This window comes from Synchytrium microbalum (genome assembly GCF_006535985.1).
Source record: "Synchytrium microbalum strain JEL517 chromosome Unknown SmJEL517_scf0001, whole genome shotgun sequence".
Classification (NCBI taxonomy): domain Eukaryota; kingdom Fungi; phylum Chytridiomycota; class Chytridiomycetes; order Synchytriales; family Synchytriaceae; genus Synchytrium; species Synchytrium microbalum.
Window position 1 is genome coordinate 532669 of NW_022158350.1, and position 16736 is coordinate 549404.

Genomic DNA, 16736 nt, shown 5'->3' on the forward strand with positions numbered 1-16736 from the left:
CCAGGGCAAGGAGTTGAGGGAGTTGGAGCCCAGAATGGATTTCTTTCAGGAATGGTATGTTTTGAATGGTGTTTTAGATGTTGTGTCGTCTGCCTTGTGGTGATTCCAAGGATTTATAGGGGCTTGCTAGAAATCTGGGGTGGTGGGTGGTATCGTCAAAGGTAAGGAAATCGGGACCCTTTTATAGAAACGAAAAGCTCAAAAACCAAACGTAGAGAGGAGAAAGGAGAGGGGGAGGAAGGAAGGGATAAACGGAAATATGGTTTTGCATTGTCGACGTATATAGATAAAGCCTCCTGTAAAATATAATATTTTTGTATTATATCAAAAACCAAAACAAGAACTGAAATTATTCTCACTGAAACTGTAATGGATGTTGGGTTTTGCTTTTGAAAAGGACAAACGGTAGAAAGTCGGTAGCAGAAAGGTCTGTTTTATTGGAGTTCATGTTGAATTGTATGCCTCTGACATGGATATTACATAATGCATGTTCAATTAGACGTCGCGACCTTTACGTTCTGGGAGGTACCTCTCTTAACATAGCAAGACACGTCTTGTCGAAGCGTAGCTACTCCAATCAACTTCTTTTCCACCCTCCTCTTGAGCTTCTCACTGGCGGACTGCTCATAAACTATTCCTTCTACTATCTCACCTGAAAACTCGACACGAGGGACGTCCGGATCAAGGATCGGTACCTTTTCAAACCTCGTCCAATCTCTTATTCTTTGAGTAGACTGTCACCGCAACTACGACGGTTGGATTATACGAGAATCTAGCTTGACCATTGCGACTATTATATCGTTTAGTATTTGACGGTTAGGATGGAGATAACACCTGATAGTTTGAGGAGTTTCAGATTGGGGAAGTTTACTATTACCGACGGCATATTAAACGGGTGTGGATAGGATATATCTGTGAATGCCAGCTTCTCCAGGCTAGATCCTCGTGATTTCAAGCTCTGTTCCACGTTAACTTGTGCCGCCAAGTCGGCGGAGAGACGTATATCTGTTAGATTCACCATTTATCAAGGACTGCTCGAGTGATTGCCATATCTTTACACAGCTGCAAATTTATCGAGTGCAGACTGGTACCATTCCTGCTAATAAAGTTGGTGATGGCCTCCCGTCCCTTTCGGAGCTCCAGTGCATCCAATAGCGCACTGCCACAAATACGTGAATCAAGTCTGTATCTCAGATCCCTGAACTTGGTCATTCTAACTGTAATATCGTGCATTGTCGGAGCGGTCAAAATGGAAGCAGTGCCTGAGAGAGTAGCATTGTAATATTCGGGCAGTTTTCGATTATATGGATTAGATTGAATGGCGTCACATCATTTAAAGAAGCGATGGCCAGCTTCTTGACACTAGACCCTCGTGATCTCAAGATACCTGCCTATTTGCATTTTCTAGGATTCCGCAATACGGAGGTCGCTTACTTTGGTTGCTTTATCAAGCGCTGATGGTGTGAGAACCACCTCTCTGGTATTCGACAAATCCAAATATTTGAGACTGGCACTATTTCGGAAGATACATTCTGAGATGGCCACATTGGTTTGCTCCGTGAGATGAGACTGTTCAACTACTAAGACGTGTTTGATGCCATTGCGTATACCATTTACGGGTGTCCGGTACCTGCCTAGTTTACGTAGATAAACCACTTGTAGAGATGCAAAGACTTGCACTTGCTCCTTTGTGCAATCGGTGATATGACAAGCTTGAATAATCTTCAGACTGTTGCTACTGCCTTGCCCAGAACCACCAAAATAGGGTGCAGCAAGGGACGTCTATCAAAGCGGCTGCCGCGCTCGTCGCAATTGATTTCAAACCGCGACGGGTGGAGAGACCTAACTAGTTCCTGAGCAATGACATTACTGAGGTCAGCCCATATGTTTCATAGCTTGAGTATTTTAATGTTTGGAGAATGCTGGGCTATCAGATCCCACCGGGCCTCTTGCCATTTCATTGTAGAAGCCTCAATGTTGCTACGTCCGTATCCCAAAGACAGCTGCCTAAAATCCAGAGTCAGGGCCTCCAAAGAGTTTGACAGTGTATTAAAGTCAAGATACACGGCGGCATTATCATCAATGTGCAATTTCAGATTGACCAGACTCGTGAAGGGAGAAAGCCCTTTACAGAATACGAGGTGCGAGGATGATATGGTGAGCTTGTTCGCGCTTTTAAGAGATGGTTGGTTATATTATATTGGTTTTGCGAAGTTCGTTGGCCTTCAATCTGCGATAGTTGATGCTGTAGTCCGTGGTATTGAGCTGCTTATATAATATAGGTATGACTGCTTCGTTGTATCCTTTGCAAACCAATCCTAGTTGAGTTAGCTCACGTCGTTTCTGTCGCTCCTCCTATGTCGTGGCGATAACAGCAAATATGAGCAGTAGAACCTCGTTGGGCAAACGGAGACCATTCCATCTTATATAATCCATGACACTAATAAGTCGCCATTGCGGTTAGATTTCAATGCGGAATGTTGCCATCCTTGAATAAATCAAACTTGCGAAGCAGAACATTGATGTCTTTGGTGATGGGCATTGCAACAGTTCGGCAAACTTACCTCTGGTGAATGAAGAGACGTCAAGTTCTCTTGTAAGTGATTCAAATTTTAACTAGATGCGTAGTGGGTCGCTCAGACTGAAGGTGTCTGAAAAAATGGTTGCTGTTAAATTATTAGTGCAAAGTACATAAAGTCCAGCACTGACGAGACGTCGAATGCGTACCTTGGCGTTATCCACAATACTGACGTGACGAAACGAGTCTGAATCTGGGCGACTGTGGCGGGATTCTTCGTTTGCGTCATCTTTCGAAAAATCAAACGATGCATGAATTGGTTAACCGAAACAAGAGCGTAGAGCGTAAATACAGAGGTGAGGTCGGACGCACTTTGAGAGATTACAGATCATTCATCAAACTGTGAGCTGTGACGATGTTGATCACCTTCGGTTTAAGCAGTATCCTGTCTCATGTCTGGTGGTAACGCTTGTGATGCCTCGGATTTAGCGACGATGGACACAGAGTATATTTGCCAACACATAGTCATATTCAAGATATTTATTTGATAGAGAAAAGCAAACCTTATATTTAGCACGTTACATGGTGTTCATACTTAAACAGATGATGATCCTAAAATACCTTAGGCAGGCTTAAAGTAGTTTGCAATTCCATTCTTTGGTATTGATTTAGACTTTGCCGGCGTGGCCTTTTTCGACGATGAGGGTGAAGGCATTACCTTCTTCGCTGGTGGTGGTGAAGATATTGTTTCAGTTTTATGTTCCTGGCTGTTGGCGGAAGGTACGCCCTTCTTTTCATGATCTACATCGTCCTCTCTCTTCCTCTTCTCTGGATGTACATCTGCAGTGACGGGTGATGTTGATGTTGGTGACGGTTGGGTACCACTGCTGGTAGATGCAGGAGCCTTGCCAAAGAAGCTTGAAAGGTTCCCTTGCTTTTTGTGATCTTTGAGCGGCGTTATACACTCGATAGAGTCGTTCCCAGTCTAGCATAGTGGTTTTTTAGCATCACATACAAGGAATGAAACCGCGTAAATCAAGAGCCGTTACCTTTGAGACAAACTTGCTAACAGCATGCCATTTCAACACATTCTCAGCAGGTCGTAACAAATCGCAAGGACCTTCCAAGAATTTTGTTCCAGGTGAAATCCATTTGTCGACTTCTGTCTCATTGTGTAGAATTACGGGCATTCGATTATGAAGCCATTCAAAGTCCTTCGAAGAGTGGGTAGTAACCTAAACAGAAATCCAACGAGGTCAGCCTCCAAGCTCCCTTGCCCAAAAAAAGCCTATTCCAGTCGGCACATACGATGCTGTACGAATAAATGGTGTTATCGTCAAGCGTACACTTGTCGTAGAGTCCTGCAAATAGAAGAGGTTGACCATCCTTGCGTGTTATATAGTATGGAGATCTTTCCTTCCCATCTTTTCCTTCCTTTAGCCATTCATAGAATCCTATTTAGTGTTGAAATAGCTGAGTTTTCGTGCTTTCGTACACAGATCTGCTTCCTAAGTGCTCCGTTACCGTCACAAATCACGACACATCGACCAGATTGCTTTGGAGCGTTCCACATTGGTTTATTCTCTATGAGCGAATCGTCCCTAGCATTGATTGTGGTCATGCTGTCGCCGTATGCAGGCATTTCCTTTGCCCAGTGAGGTATGAGTCCCCACCTCATTTCATGGACAACCTGTATAAAGTTACGGTGAGAGGATGCTTCAAAAAGCGATGGGCTTGCCTGGCATGATCAAGACCCCCCAAAGGCTTGAAAGCCCCCGACTGAACACCATCTCAGCGTTCAAAGACACGTTTCAAAGCCTCAAGTGAGGTTCGATTAACCATCATATCTTTAGAATATAATCTCCAATACAACCACATTGCGTCTCAAGTTCCAAATAGCACTCACGTATTCCTTTGCTGTTTGATCAAATCGAAGCACAGGCTGATAAGTGGTTGGGGCTACATTGTAACGCGGAGCTCTGTGTTTTTCTTGGTCGACATATCTTTGAGCTCTCGGGTAGTATCGTCTAACAGCTTGGCCATCTAGAAATGCGACGAGAGTGTGTTAAATCATCAAGTAAACAGTCTCAATGATAAAGTAAAAGTGACGATAGAATGCCTATAGCCGTTACCTAGAGTATTGACTGTTCGTCCACACATATCTGGCAGTATTGAAATTGATCTGCTTGAGTGATGATTCGATGTTTTGAACAAATAAGCTTTTGTATTTAAAGTTTTCGAGCTTCTACTGTCGTTTGGAGCAACTAGTATCGTGTCTTTACGCGTAAATGTAGCATCCCTACCCTCCAAATGTCCTCGAACATTGCAAACGTTCACGCTATCTTTGGATTTGCTTTTCAGTTCAAACCTTTTCGCAGGAAGGAGCACTTCGAACTAATTCTATATCGGTCAGCACGTAGAAATGGAGCGTCTGGATGCATTACGATCTCAAGAACTGGGTTCCAATAACTCGTTACGGAGAACTCGTCAAGATTTCATCGACAAAGGTATGATCGTGTAATGTGCTTTGCTGGTGATGGAAGTGTGATGAGGGGGATCAAAACATGAAGGAACATCATATTTCTAGTTCTATATCTGATCCGCCTCTAACATCATCTGTTCTTTTAACTCTTCAAACACATCAACATTGCAGAAAACGCGACAGATACCAAAACGAAACTACATCCTGCCGCTGCTAAAGACCCGGTCTACAAGAAGCTGGTCGTAAGCACGCTCTGGAATTTTGTACTCGCCGTTAAGGACCTGATGTTGCATGTCCAAATCAGCACTGTCATCGTCTGACGTATTGCTACCGTTATCGACCTCACGTTGCATGTTCAAATCATCACTGTCATCATCAGACGTGGTGCTAACAACGACTTCCTTGTTTTCGCTAGACAACTCTAACAGCTTGGGTCAACTCGTATGTAATCCAAGACCAGCTAGGCGTCCGAGACCTCATCTCCGACATGAGCGACGGATACATCCTCATAGCCTTCATCGAGAAACTCACAAACGAAAAGGTCCCATCTACCGTCGACGGAGCATCCGAAAAAGCTCGTCGCATAAACGTAACGGCATGTGTCAAGTTCTGTGAATACTCGCTCAACATCCCGTCAAAGGGCAGATTCACTATTGATGGGATACTAAACAAGGATTATACATCTATATTGTGTTTGCTGGTGGATTTGGTACATGCTGTCGGGTGTCCGTATGTGCTGCCATCAAATCTGAGTATCGCGGTTATGAATCCGGAGGATGTTGGTGGTGTCATCAAGAATAAGACTACGGTGCATCAGATTACGAAGGATGAGCAGCAGTATTCGCAGTCGAGGGGGATTTATGTTGAGGAGGAATTGTTTAGTATGGAAGGTAAGACTTTGCTTGTTGACCAAGACTTGCGACAGAAAGTCTTGGTCAACAAAAATCTCGCGCAGCGACTCAATGGAGCATTCAAACATTTTAGATCTCAGCCGCCCAGTCCCACTCCCAGACGCATTCGACAAACTATTCGATGATCGAAACAAGGTCACCCAAGTGACTACCCTTATACGCGGCTTTGTCAACCAGAAATTCGAGGGAATGGATATGGCAGTCGATGATCTCGCTCTTGAATTCCATGACGGTGTATATCTTATCTTGCTAGTGGGTACCATGGGCCACTTTTTCGTTCCACTCAACTTTTATCATTTGGCTCCAAAGACCGCTGCTGAGAAGGTATTAATTCCATCATGCGTCGAAAACTCCCCGGTTTTTTTGCTCCGAGTCACACAATCTATTTAACACCCCCTACCTTTGTTTTATCCTCTAGTTGGAAAATGTGAGAACGGCGTTTAAGCTGATGGGAGAAATGGGGATATCCACTACAAACTTTAATGCTGTTGATCTTGTTCGAAGGGATTTGAAAGGTACTCTAAGATGTCTGTATACAGTATTTACGCATTACTCAAACAAGAATAATGCTTGATGAGTGAGACGGAACCAACAGCTTGTATAATACGCACATATGTAAATAGTCGTATGTATCAAACCCGTGTAGTTTTTTTCGTCGTGTAATGATTAGATGTATTATAACTCAAAAACCTTCCTTGGCAAATGCAAAAAAACACAACACCCGTCCTTCAATATGGGGTCTACTTTTCTTTCAAGCAATTTACGTTTATGCAGCAATGCGATGATCTATTGGTACTATTGTACCGAGTGATGTTTCTTGGTTTCGCTGTTGATTCATTTCTTGCTCGACTGCTGCAGTCATGGACCGCACTCCCATTGGGAGACAGCAGCATACGCAGCAGAATAAGAATGATAGGACGATGAAGATGGGTATAAAGATCTATATAGATAATTTGTGAGTGGTTGTCGTTGGCAGTGAGGAAGCACAATCTGGATGAATAGGGACGATCCCTTCATAAGCATACTTACAACAGGTGTAGTAGGGAATGGATCTGGGTTCATTAACCTCTGTATCAGCAATCCAATGAACTGCAAAGAAGTTCAAGGAGTTAGCTACTAGCCTCAACATCCATACAAAAAAACACATGTGCAACAATATGATGCCAGCTTACAGTATAAAACAAGATGGCAAACACTGAAAAGAAGACAAGTTTAGCTCCTATAGCAGCTAATTTATCCTTGATGCCACCAGGAGCAGGTGCGCCATTTGGCATCATGGGTGGTGGACCTGTCATTGTGTCGTATATTATAGATCCGACTTGGAAGAAGGCGTATAAGAATGTTGGAATGAATACAGTCCTCCAGTCCATGGCTGCTACAACAGGTACTGCACTCAAGAGGTCGAATTGTACAATCAGTAATATGGCCTGTGCGACCTATAAGCGACAGTGAGTGAGTGTTAGATGAGGGATACGGACGATGATAATTGTGAATGGAGGATGTCAGACCAAATATCATTCATTAATGGAGAAATATGACTGTTGTTTTGCCGGCAAACAAAAACAGCCTCTTTGTGGGATATAACATAAAAAACCCTCGTAGACAAGGTCACCACTTACTCGTAAACCCCAAGGCCAAAACCCTTGAATAATCTGAGCAAATTTCTCACGCATCGACAAGGGCCTGGCAGTCATAGGACCCCCTTCCTCGTCCTGATTATGAGCAGCTCCGTTCGACAATGGTTCAAACATCCCAATAATAAACTTTTCCCTCACTTGTCGTAACCCTTCCAAGAAGTGTGCCGACTCCATCAAAAACCACGGTATGAATACTAACGCCCATGAGCAAGTAATAAACCCGTCCAGTCTGATGGCAATCAAGATATGAAATATCGTGAATAACAACCAGTATGATACACGAAGAGCTCTATCAGCAGCTCGTGCACGCTTCTTGCCCTTTTTAGCTTGATTTCGTTTTCGTTCTCGAGTATCTCTGTTTTCCTGGTAGGAGGCATTATCGGATTCGTGGTCGTTGTCAGAGTCTTCGTCGTCGCCGGATGACATGCCGTACAAGCAGAATAGTATTGAGGCATCGATAAAGAAGAGAGGTGTGAAGAGGGCCGTGTATGACCACGTATTTCGATTATCGGCTCGGACTGATATTAGGGCTGGGAATAGTATGAGGAGTGCTAATATAAAAGTTCCCAATGCGAAAAACCAACTATTTGAAGAAGAGGAGGCGGTAGTGTTAGTTGGCAAAACAAAACATCAAGATCAGAGTGCTCGTTTACTTTATGGCAATAAGTATGTCTGGATCCAAGAAGGGAGCCATTTCACCGAATTGATCCCACATTGTGATTCCTTGTTCGCCATACTTGTCATATATCTGCCTCTTCTTCTCATCGCTGAGTATCTCGTAAGCCTTGACTATTCGCTGAAACCTTTCAGCGGAATTGGGGTCAGAGCCCGTCTTGTCTGGATGATATCGCAATGCCATCTTTCGATAACCTAGTAGTTACCAAAGGGGACAGTCAGCCATAGCGTTGTTGTGTCTCGAGTTGTGTCAGGGTTTGTGCAGCAGCAACCCGTAGGCATCGAACTCTATCTAATGGAGCCGGAAAATATCTCCATGGCAATTTGAACCTCTCTCTAGTCTGTTTCTGCCCCTCTCTGAATAGCGATTGTCTGCCAGCAAATCAAGTCTTTTTCTTTGGAAGTGCCAGCAACAAATGTTTGGGGAGAGTTCAAGTGGACAAGACAAACAAGCAAGGTAAAGAAGGAGGCTAACCTTTCTTGATGGCATCTTGATTTGCGTCTCGTTCTATCCCGAGTATCTAGTGAATGAAAGCAACGTTAGCTGTGAAGCCTGAAAAAGATTGTGTTTGATAAACTCACAGTATAATAGTCAGCTTGAGGTGGTCCTCGTAATGGAGACGTTGGATCCGAACTTGACGATGCCATCTTTTGAGTCGTATTAGTTTCTCTATAGTGAATAATTTATTGCATTGGACATTTGGTGGTGGTGGTGATTCATGAGTCAAATTTCAAGCAAACGAACAGATGCACGGTCAAGGTTGCTAGTTTATCAAGACTGTTTATTTCCGTCAAGACTACATAAAAACGTGGCCTTTCTTTGTCGATGGTGGTGCTTTGTAAGCTTCCCCCATCTTGCCAGCTGGCGATCTGGTAGTAGTGATCGCGAAAACTCAAACGTCAGGATCGCATCACAGAGGGGCCGCTGAGAGAGCAGTTCCTAGATCCGAACATTGATGTATTTTGAGTGATCGCATAGAATGGTTGTAAGCAGAAAATAATGAGTCTTCAAGCATCAGAAATGCAAGGTGTGCGCAGAGGGTTGTAAGACATGTTGATGCGATAGATATAGTGGTATAATAGTTGAAATTCCACGTTTGCAGTACGTCATTTTGTTTACTTCGCGTGGTGAAGCATGTCCGAAGTTTTGTCGAAAATCAGGGAACTTGCCGGTTTTAAGTTCAGAAACACCACTCAATGTCCAACAAACCATACACGATCACACTCTCCAATTGCACCCAGTAAACATCGAAGAAGGTCTCGCTTTTTGCACACTGCCATCCTCTCACGCACAGCGCATTGCTTTGGTCGGCCGTCAACTCGTCAACTTCCATCTCCCACGCACAACTTGTTTGCAAAAAGTCAAGTAAATATTATAAAAACCTTCAATAATGATGAACTACCACCACTGGCAAATCCAAAGAGAGGTCTCAGCTCTATCAAAGCAGACCTCCTTCTTACAGCATGTCGACGACTTTCTGGGTGCTGAAACCTCAAACGACATCCTGAGCCTGATTCTCGAACCTGTTGACCAGCAGGACGATTCTGCATGGCTGTCAACTATAAAAGAGGCTCTGGGATCAACTGAACTATTTGAAGAGGTAAATATGCTATCACTTTGCTTGTTTCATACTGCATTTCGGTATCAAATGCGCACTGCCATCAAAAAAAGCCCAGTTTTCAAAAATGTGGAAAGCTTATGCTCCCCCGCGAGATCGCACATCTGGGAAGGATGGGTTGATGATGCATTATGATTATGTGAGCTGAATCGCCATGTCTGGCACCTGCATCTATCAGCGATCGATCATGTTGTTTCGTGGTATCTGTTGGGGTTGTGTTTTTCTGGTGGAGATGGTGTACGCTGATAGGATAAAGTGAGCAGGAGGAGTGGAGAGAGCTGTATGGGTCTCCAATGTATTATACGCTTACTTGACTTTATTTTTGGATGTACAATCATCCAATAGCGATGTTGTGTTTTGATTGTTGCGTTTTATCAAACTTAGCATTTAGTCGGTGTAGTTTATACTATTTAATCATTTCATCCTTCAACCAATGCTCACTAATCATCATTTTGATCTTTAAATCAATCTAGTTCAAGTACGCTTTTGATATACGTGATGATGATCGCCAGATCACCGAGCCAATGAGTGAAGTTGACACTGACTCCTCGGACAATCAGCCTCGTCACTCAATACGCAGAAAGGGTCATGACGACTCATCTGACGCAGGATCTCTCTCTCGCCCAATAAGACGTCGTAGGGTTACATTCAATCAAGGTGTCGTTGAAACCATCAACTTGAACAACACTGGTGATGCTGCTGCTGCTGTACCAACATTGGATGATGATGACATGTCACCATTGGATATAAAGAAGGAACGTAGTTGGAGCCCTGTACGTCCACCAACTCCAGTCGGCATTCACTTCTCTGTCATGCCCTTGATGGCATTCAAGCCCTTGAGTCCTACTACTACTGCTGGTAGTAACAATAATAAGAAAGGGTTGGACAAATCGTATCGTAGTAATTCCGATACTACTACCACTACTCCTTCAGCCACCTCCGATAGGATTGTTACGACCGCAACTAGAGCCACCGATAATCGTGTTGCAACTAGTGCTACTACAACTACCGATAAATTATCACAAGTATCTCCATATCACGATCAACCCTATAACTATAAGCCCGAAATCGCTCCGTCACCATCACCACGTCTTGATGCTCGACAATCACCAATGCAATCACCAACGCCATCAAAACCACCAACTAGTGTAGGATTGGTAGATCGTCCATCCGAAATGCAGAATCTTATGGCTACTCAACGGGATCTCTTTGCTCAAATTGATATGGTATTAGGTACGGATGGTGGTGACTCGGTCAAGGCCGAGAACTGGAAGTCTCTCTTGTTGGCTAGTCGTGAACGTCTTGATGACGATTCTTGGATGCGCGCCATCCAACACGTACTCGAAGATGAACCATCCTTGTTTGCAGCATTCAAGGATATGGTTGGGTATTTAGGTGAAGCTCACTCTCAATCTGATGATGACGATGAATATGAATTTAGCACTCGTCGACAATTCTATAATACGAAATCAGCACCAGGAGGATCTGGATTAGGAGTAGCCTCAGAAGACTTTGGATTGGGCTTGACTCAGCTTGCGTTTGAACAACCTGGTGGGTCATTCACATTGGATGATCCAGCTGTTGCTCAATCTACTCATGGACGACTTGAACGTCTTACTTTATCAACAGATACAGCATTGATTGTCGGTGCTAGACGCGACATTCAAAGTCTTATGGCTTTGGAAACCAATACTCCATTCTTCTTCAATCTCATGAGGTCGCACTTGAGCTCGCTCGCTGTATATAATGACTTTATGAGGCTCTTCCGTGCTCCAAGTGATGCACTCACTGATGCTGAATGGTATCATCTAATTGCTTCCAAGTATGCCAATACTCCTACCTTGAGGCGTATGTTTCGAGGTACGATTCTATTTGACTTTTTTGCCAATAACACATCTCATACCTGAATTTCTGACTGAATATTATTTGCATTTAGATGTATTGCAAGTGGTACAACAAGGCTCTCATGACTTGTATCTCGACAAGCAATTCTCGCCACCATCATCATCTGTGGAATCTCTACTTCCATTAGCTAGTCGTTCAACAGCACACTTTGTGGTAGAACGACGAGGCCCACAAGATTTGCTTTGTCTTGAAGAACAATGTAAGTGTTGTGTTGCTATTGAATTTTGATTGATATCAATTATCCCTTTGACTCGACGCATTGTCATAAGCTTTCCTCACACTTGTGTCTTTTGCCAACCAACTAGATCCATCACAATTCCATCTTCTCAAAGACTCTCTCAGCATCAGCCAATACGAATCCATGACTCTGGCATTGCAACAACCACGTGGTGAGCTACCAGATGACGAATGGGTCGACAACATCCTACGCCTATTATCAGACACACAGCAAGTAGACGGGATGTCTTGTATCGGAGCCATCTTCTCTATTGCCGGCGTACGGGTCGTCATGGTATCCGATCTCGCCGAAGACGATAACATAGTATCATCACCAACAGCAACAGATATTACCAACACGATGGTCACATCATCCGTCGCAGATGCAACCGATACAACGCCAGACACGTCAACGATCGTGACATCATCTACATGCCAATCTGTACGTGAAGAGCTGCCAATGCTTGTACCCACTATCAAGTTTTTGTATGATGTGAAACATGCGTTGAGTGATGAAAAGGTTTTTGGCAAGTTGTTGGGACGATATATTGTTGAAAAGCATTCTCGTCGTGGGAGTCTGTCTGGTGTTAGTTTGGTGAGTGCTTGGTTGTGAGATTTAACCTTTGTCGTCTTTTGTTTTCGGCTTCGCAGATCTAACATTTGAACTTCTTATAGTCGGAATCACCTGAATCTCCAAGCAAACTCGTCACACAACTACTTGATGAGATTGTAGGACCCAACTCTCCAGTCTTCAAAAGATTTACAAGCTTTGTCTCTTATGGTGGAATGCAAGATTATGAAGCTCGTAAGTTATTATGGCTCTTTATTTGTTGGTGTTTTTCTTTCTCTTAGGTCACGCTTTGTTCTCTTTTACTGACATCATGTTAACACACGGTAGTTGCACCACAAGCTTGATTTGGACTGGCACCAAGGACCTGATGAAATGCAACCAAAAAAAGAACCCGCACACGTACACCCAAAAAAAGATTATTTTATCACAGCTTCGTTTTTCTCACTGTTGTAGCAATATTACCCAAGTTGTTTGGAAAGTTATAGTTAAGCCTCCATTATCACATAGTTCCCATAGTTTGCTCCCAAACCAAAAAAAATACATTAGCAGTTTAGTAAACAGTATATGATTGTGTGTATGTGGGTGTTGGTTTGAGAGTTGTGTGCCTAGTCGTAGACGCTGGTTAGGTGTATTTTTACCAGTTTCGTGTAAAAGGCCTCGCTTTCTAAGTAAGTTGATTGTTGACCGATTGTATTTATTTGAAGGCCTTACACCTCGCACATTCACTTTTACCTAGGACAGCTTTTGAGCAAGGTTACCTTCGTTGGTAATGGTGACCTTCAAGATGATAGATCGTGTGAATCTGTATCAATGTCAATTTGATGTTGAATTGCTGGTGGTGAATCGTTAAACGAAAGCCAAGGATCTTTCATACCCTGCCATGATGTGCTGTTTTTTGCTGTAGAGATGGATGTGACATAGCCACCTGAGTCAAACCCAACTATAACAGACTGTAAATGCAAAGAAGCAAAGCAGTGTTGAAATGTTGAATACGTGCCGTGGTGCCTCATGAAGACCATTATTGCTTTATCGGGAGTTAATCATCGACGGCTTGTTATAAAGCAAATACTCGCAAAGTTTCGTGAAGATTGGTGATGATTCGAATGTTAAGAGTTATGCACTGGAGTACGGGTATTTGAGTTTAGCCCATGTTGATGTTGAAGAGAGCATAGGCTTTATACGGTCGTGTTGAGAGGACAGATACTCGAAGAATACTGTGCAGATTTCGTTTCTCTCTCTTTTTTGGCTCTAATGGGAAACAAGCATAAATAAATCGAGAGTTGTCTGTTTTCCTCACCTCATTCAGAGTTGCATTCAATCGAGCTCTTGTTGAAACTGGCAACTGACCCATCCGAGTGATATTCAATGCTCTGTTACGGTACCGATATTGAATGAGGATCGTGAATGTCATGATGACGATTCTGGGACGCTGGTCAATAAACAGGTACTCAATACATTTTTGGCAAGTTATTGGGACGATGTGTTGTTGAAGAGCATTCTCGTCGAGGAAGTTTGTCTGACGCCAGTTTGGTGAGTCTTGCTTTGAGATTGCTTGTCCCATACTGGACTTTTTTGGTTTGTCGAACTTCAACAAATTCAACGTGTTTAGCATATTCACAGTCACCTGCATTTCCAAACTTCCAAGAAAAAGCCTCACTCAATGCCTTGACATACTCAAACCTCTAGCCTTTCGATTCACAAACCTTACTTGTGACTGTAGAATACAAGATGGTGAAGCTCGCAAGCTATGAAGCTGTGGACGTTTTCAATTTTTTTTTGCTCCAAATTAATTGATTCTTTTTGCAAAGATGATCTTTGTAGTAATGCACCAGCATTATTTCTATTTGTTCAAGGACCTCAATGAAATCCTTCAGCAATATCGATTGCCAGTAAGATTTTGGGAAGTCTGGTAAATATCCCTATCGTCACATATTTCCCATGGTTCAAGAAAATACATTAGCAGTCAGTTAAATAAAATGTTGTATGTGGTTGTTGGTTAAAACGTCATTTGCGTCCAATCCATCGTTTTTTTCGCGTAACATAGGTTTTCGTAAAGACAGTGAGGAAGAGATGCCTTCTACGCGGGACGTTTTCAAAGTAATTTAATCGTTGAAAGAGCAATTGAACGCATTCTTTCATTGCAGCTCACCTTCTTTGCATTGGTTAGGACAATCTACTGGAAAACAAGGTCGCCTTTGTTGGTAAAGCTGACTTTCAAATTGGGAAGGTAATATTACATTTATTGATTTTACTTCCATGAATAGTCGGTGGTGGCTCTGGGATCTGTAAAGGAATAGCCAGAGCTCTTGCAGAGTAACATCAACGAAAACCGTGGATTTTCATCAGCCAGTTGAAACCGCTCTTTTTGCATTTAGACATGGATGCGACATTGTAATCTGCTCAAGACGCCAGAACCTCTTGGAGGAATCAGCCTCGGAAATCCAAGCAGCAACAGGCCGTAAATGCATTCCCATCGCCGCAGATATTCGCATCTACTCCCAAATCGAATCAGCATTGAACAAGGCTGCCTCCTTACTCGGCAAGATCGATTTCGTAATAGCAGGAGCAGCAGGAAACTTTCTATCCCCAGCCAACAAACTCTCTGCAAATGGATTTAAAGCTGTGATTGATATTGACGTGAATGGAACGTTTAATACGTGTCGAGCCGCGTTTGAGCATTTGGAGAAGAGTCGAGGTGTTATTATTGCGCTGTCAGGAGTCAACCATCGACGTGTTGCATCGAATCAAGTGCATGGCTCGGCAGGAAAGAATGGAGTTGATTCGATTGTCAAGAGTTGTGCTGTTGAGTGGGGAGAGTACGGAATTCGTGTAAATGGGATTGCACCGGGACCTATCTCGAATACGGAAGGGATGAAAAGGTGTGTTAGGATAGTGAGGAAGGGCTCGATCAAAAATCGGGAGTATGCTTATATTATCATTGTTTTTTGCCCGACTGCGACCACATCCAACGAGAAAATACGACGAAATTAAAACTACAAGAAACTTTCTTTCACAAAGGTTGGCTGGTAACAGACCTCTTGGAGACAGTGGGTTACCATTGGCTCATAATGGAGAGATACTTGATATTGAGTATGCGGCAGTCTTCTTGTGCTCTGAAGCTGCAAGGTGGATTACTGGAGCTACGTTCATTGTTGATGGAGGGTATATCATTTTGTTGTTTATTATGAGTTCATTCGACATGGATACTTATAAGACATCTTTTCCTTCCACCCAAAATCATCAAACAACAGTGCAAGTCTTTCTGGTGCAGGTAGAATCATACCTGCTGCTAAACTATGAACAACCATCAGTGAACGTACCCTGCCATCTTATATCCAACGAAAGCGGACATATCTTGAAGACATTGCTTAAGAGTAGTAAAAGAGAGTGTATTTTTTTGGACTTTAAATGTAGTGTAGTAGTACATGCAATAAAATTAAACTAGGAGTAATGTCTTTTGACGTGTGTGTGTGCGATAGGAGTGAGCCTTGAATAAACTCCCAAACCAAGGGAAAGATGAAGAAGTGAAGATGCAAATGAAGGTGTTTTTGTAGTGTTGTGTTTCTAAAACATGAGGGTCTTGGAAGATTCTTTCTAATTCTATACCACTAAGAGAGACGAGACAGAGAGATAGACCAAGCTTGAGCACTAATTTATAGACGACGTGCTGGTGCTGCAGCAATTGGCACTGCTCCGGCAGGGATGACTGGAGCTACTGGCACTAGAGTAGCTTGTGGAGCACCGGTGAGAGTAGCAGCTTGGGCAGTTATGGTGACAGTAGCGGTCATTGTTTGTGTCATTGTCTGTGTCAATGTATGAGTCAATGTTAATTGAGCAGGAGGGATGGCAGCCAGCGTAGCAGGTAGATATGTGGTGGTAGCAGTCATTCCAATAGTGGTGGTGGTAGCTTCCATGGTACGCGTCATTGGTAGACCAGTTCCGGTTACGGTAGCGACTTGAGGTAGAGTAGCGTTGACGACTGGAGCCACTGGAGCGACTGGAGCTGGGATGGGTACAGCTGGTACTGGAGCGATTATTGGGTCCACGGCTACTTGTCTCCTTGACTTTGATACAGGAGAGGCAGAAGAGAGCGCGACCAAGACGAAGATGACCAAGATGGAGAGTATAGATCGTTGCATGATTTGATTGTGTTGTGGTTGAGAGTTGACTTGAGTATGGGATTATATGTGATTTAGTCTTGA

The 16736-nt window shown here is 43.3% G+C and overlaps 5 protein-coding genes across 5 annotated transcripts; 3 read left to right on the plus strand and 2 right to left on the minus strand.

Moving 5' to 3' along the window:
* Positions 1-3140: 3140 nt before the first annotated feature.
* Positions 3141-4678, minus strand: SmJEL517_g00134 (uncharacterized protein; the record flags this gene model as incomplete). Its single annotated transcript, XM_031166064.1, has 6 exons — positions 3141-3503; positions 3568-3753; positions 3827-3972; positions 4043-4208; positions 4425-4561; positions 4651-4678. The coding sequence occupies 6 exons, from the start codon at positions 4676-4678 to the stop codon at positions 3141-3143; spliced, it is 1026 nt and encodes a 341-aa protein (XP_031028021.1).
* Positions 4679-4940: 262 nt separating this feature from the next.
* Positions 4941-6485, plus strand: SmJEL517_g00135 (uncharacterized protein; the record flags this gene model as incomplete). The annotated part of the gene is made up of 5 exons (XM_031166065.1): positions 4941-5025; positions 5172-5242; positions 5416-5890; positions 5985-6235; positions 6330-6485. 5 exons carry the CDS (start codon positions 4941-4943, stop codon positions 6483-6485), a joined length of 1038 nt encoding a protein of 345 aa, XP_031028020.1.
* Positions 6486-6677: 192 nt separating this feature from the next.
* SmJEL517_g00136 (uncharacterized protein) lies at positions 6678-8871 on the minus strand (the record flags this gene model as incomplete). The annotated part of the gene is made up of 7 exons (XM_031166066.1): positions 6678-6851; positions 6941-7000; positions 7084-7347; positions 7531-8131; positions 8202-8418; positions 8699-8744; positions 8806-8871. The coding sequence occupies 7 exons, from the start codon at positions 8869-8871 to the stop codon at positions 6678-6680; spliced, it is 1428 nt and encodes a 475-aa protein (XP_031028019.1).
* A 743-nt stretch (positions 8872-9614) lies between these two features.
* SmJEL517_g00137 (uncharacterized protein) lies at positions 9615-12878 on the plus strand (the record flags this gene model as incomplete). Its single annotated transcript, XM_031166067.1, has 6 exons — positions 9615-9824; positions 10316-11702; positions 11779-11946; positions 12053-12558; positions 12639-12768; positions 12862-12878. 6 exons carry the CDS (start codon positions 9615-9617, stop codon positions 12876-12878), a joined length of 2418 nt encoding a protein of 805 aa, XP_031028018.1.
* A 1726-nt stretch (positions 12879-14604) lies between these two features.
* On the plus strand, positions 14605-15834 carry SmJEL517_g00138 (uncharacterized protein; the record flags this gene model as incomplete). Its single annotated transcript, XM_031166068.1, has 6 exons — positions 14605-14631; positions 14702-14735; positions 14799-14847; positions 14910-15413; positions 15553-15696; positions 15786-15834. The coding sequence occupies 6 exons, from the start codon at positions 14605-14607 to the stop codon at positions 15832-15834; spliced, it is 807 nt and encodes a 268-aa protein (XP_031028017.1).
* Between the last annotated feature and the right edge of the window lie 902 nt (positions 15835-16736).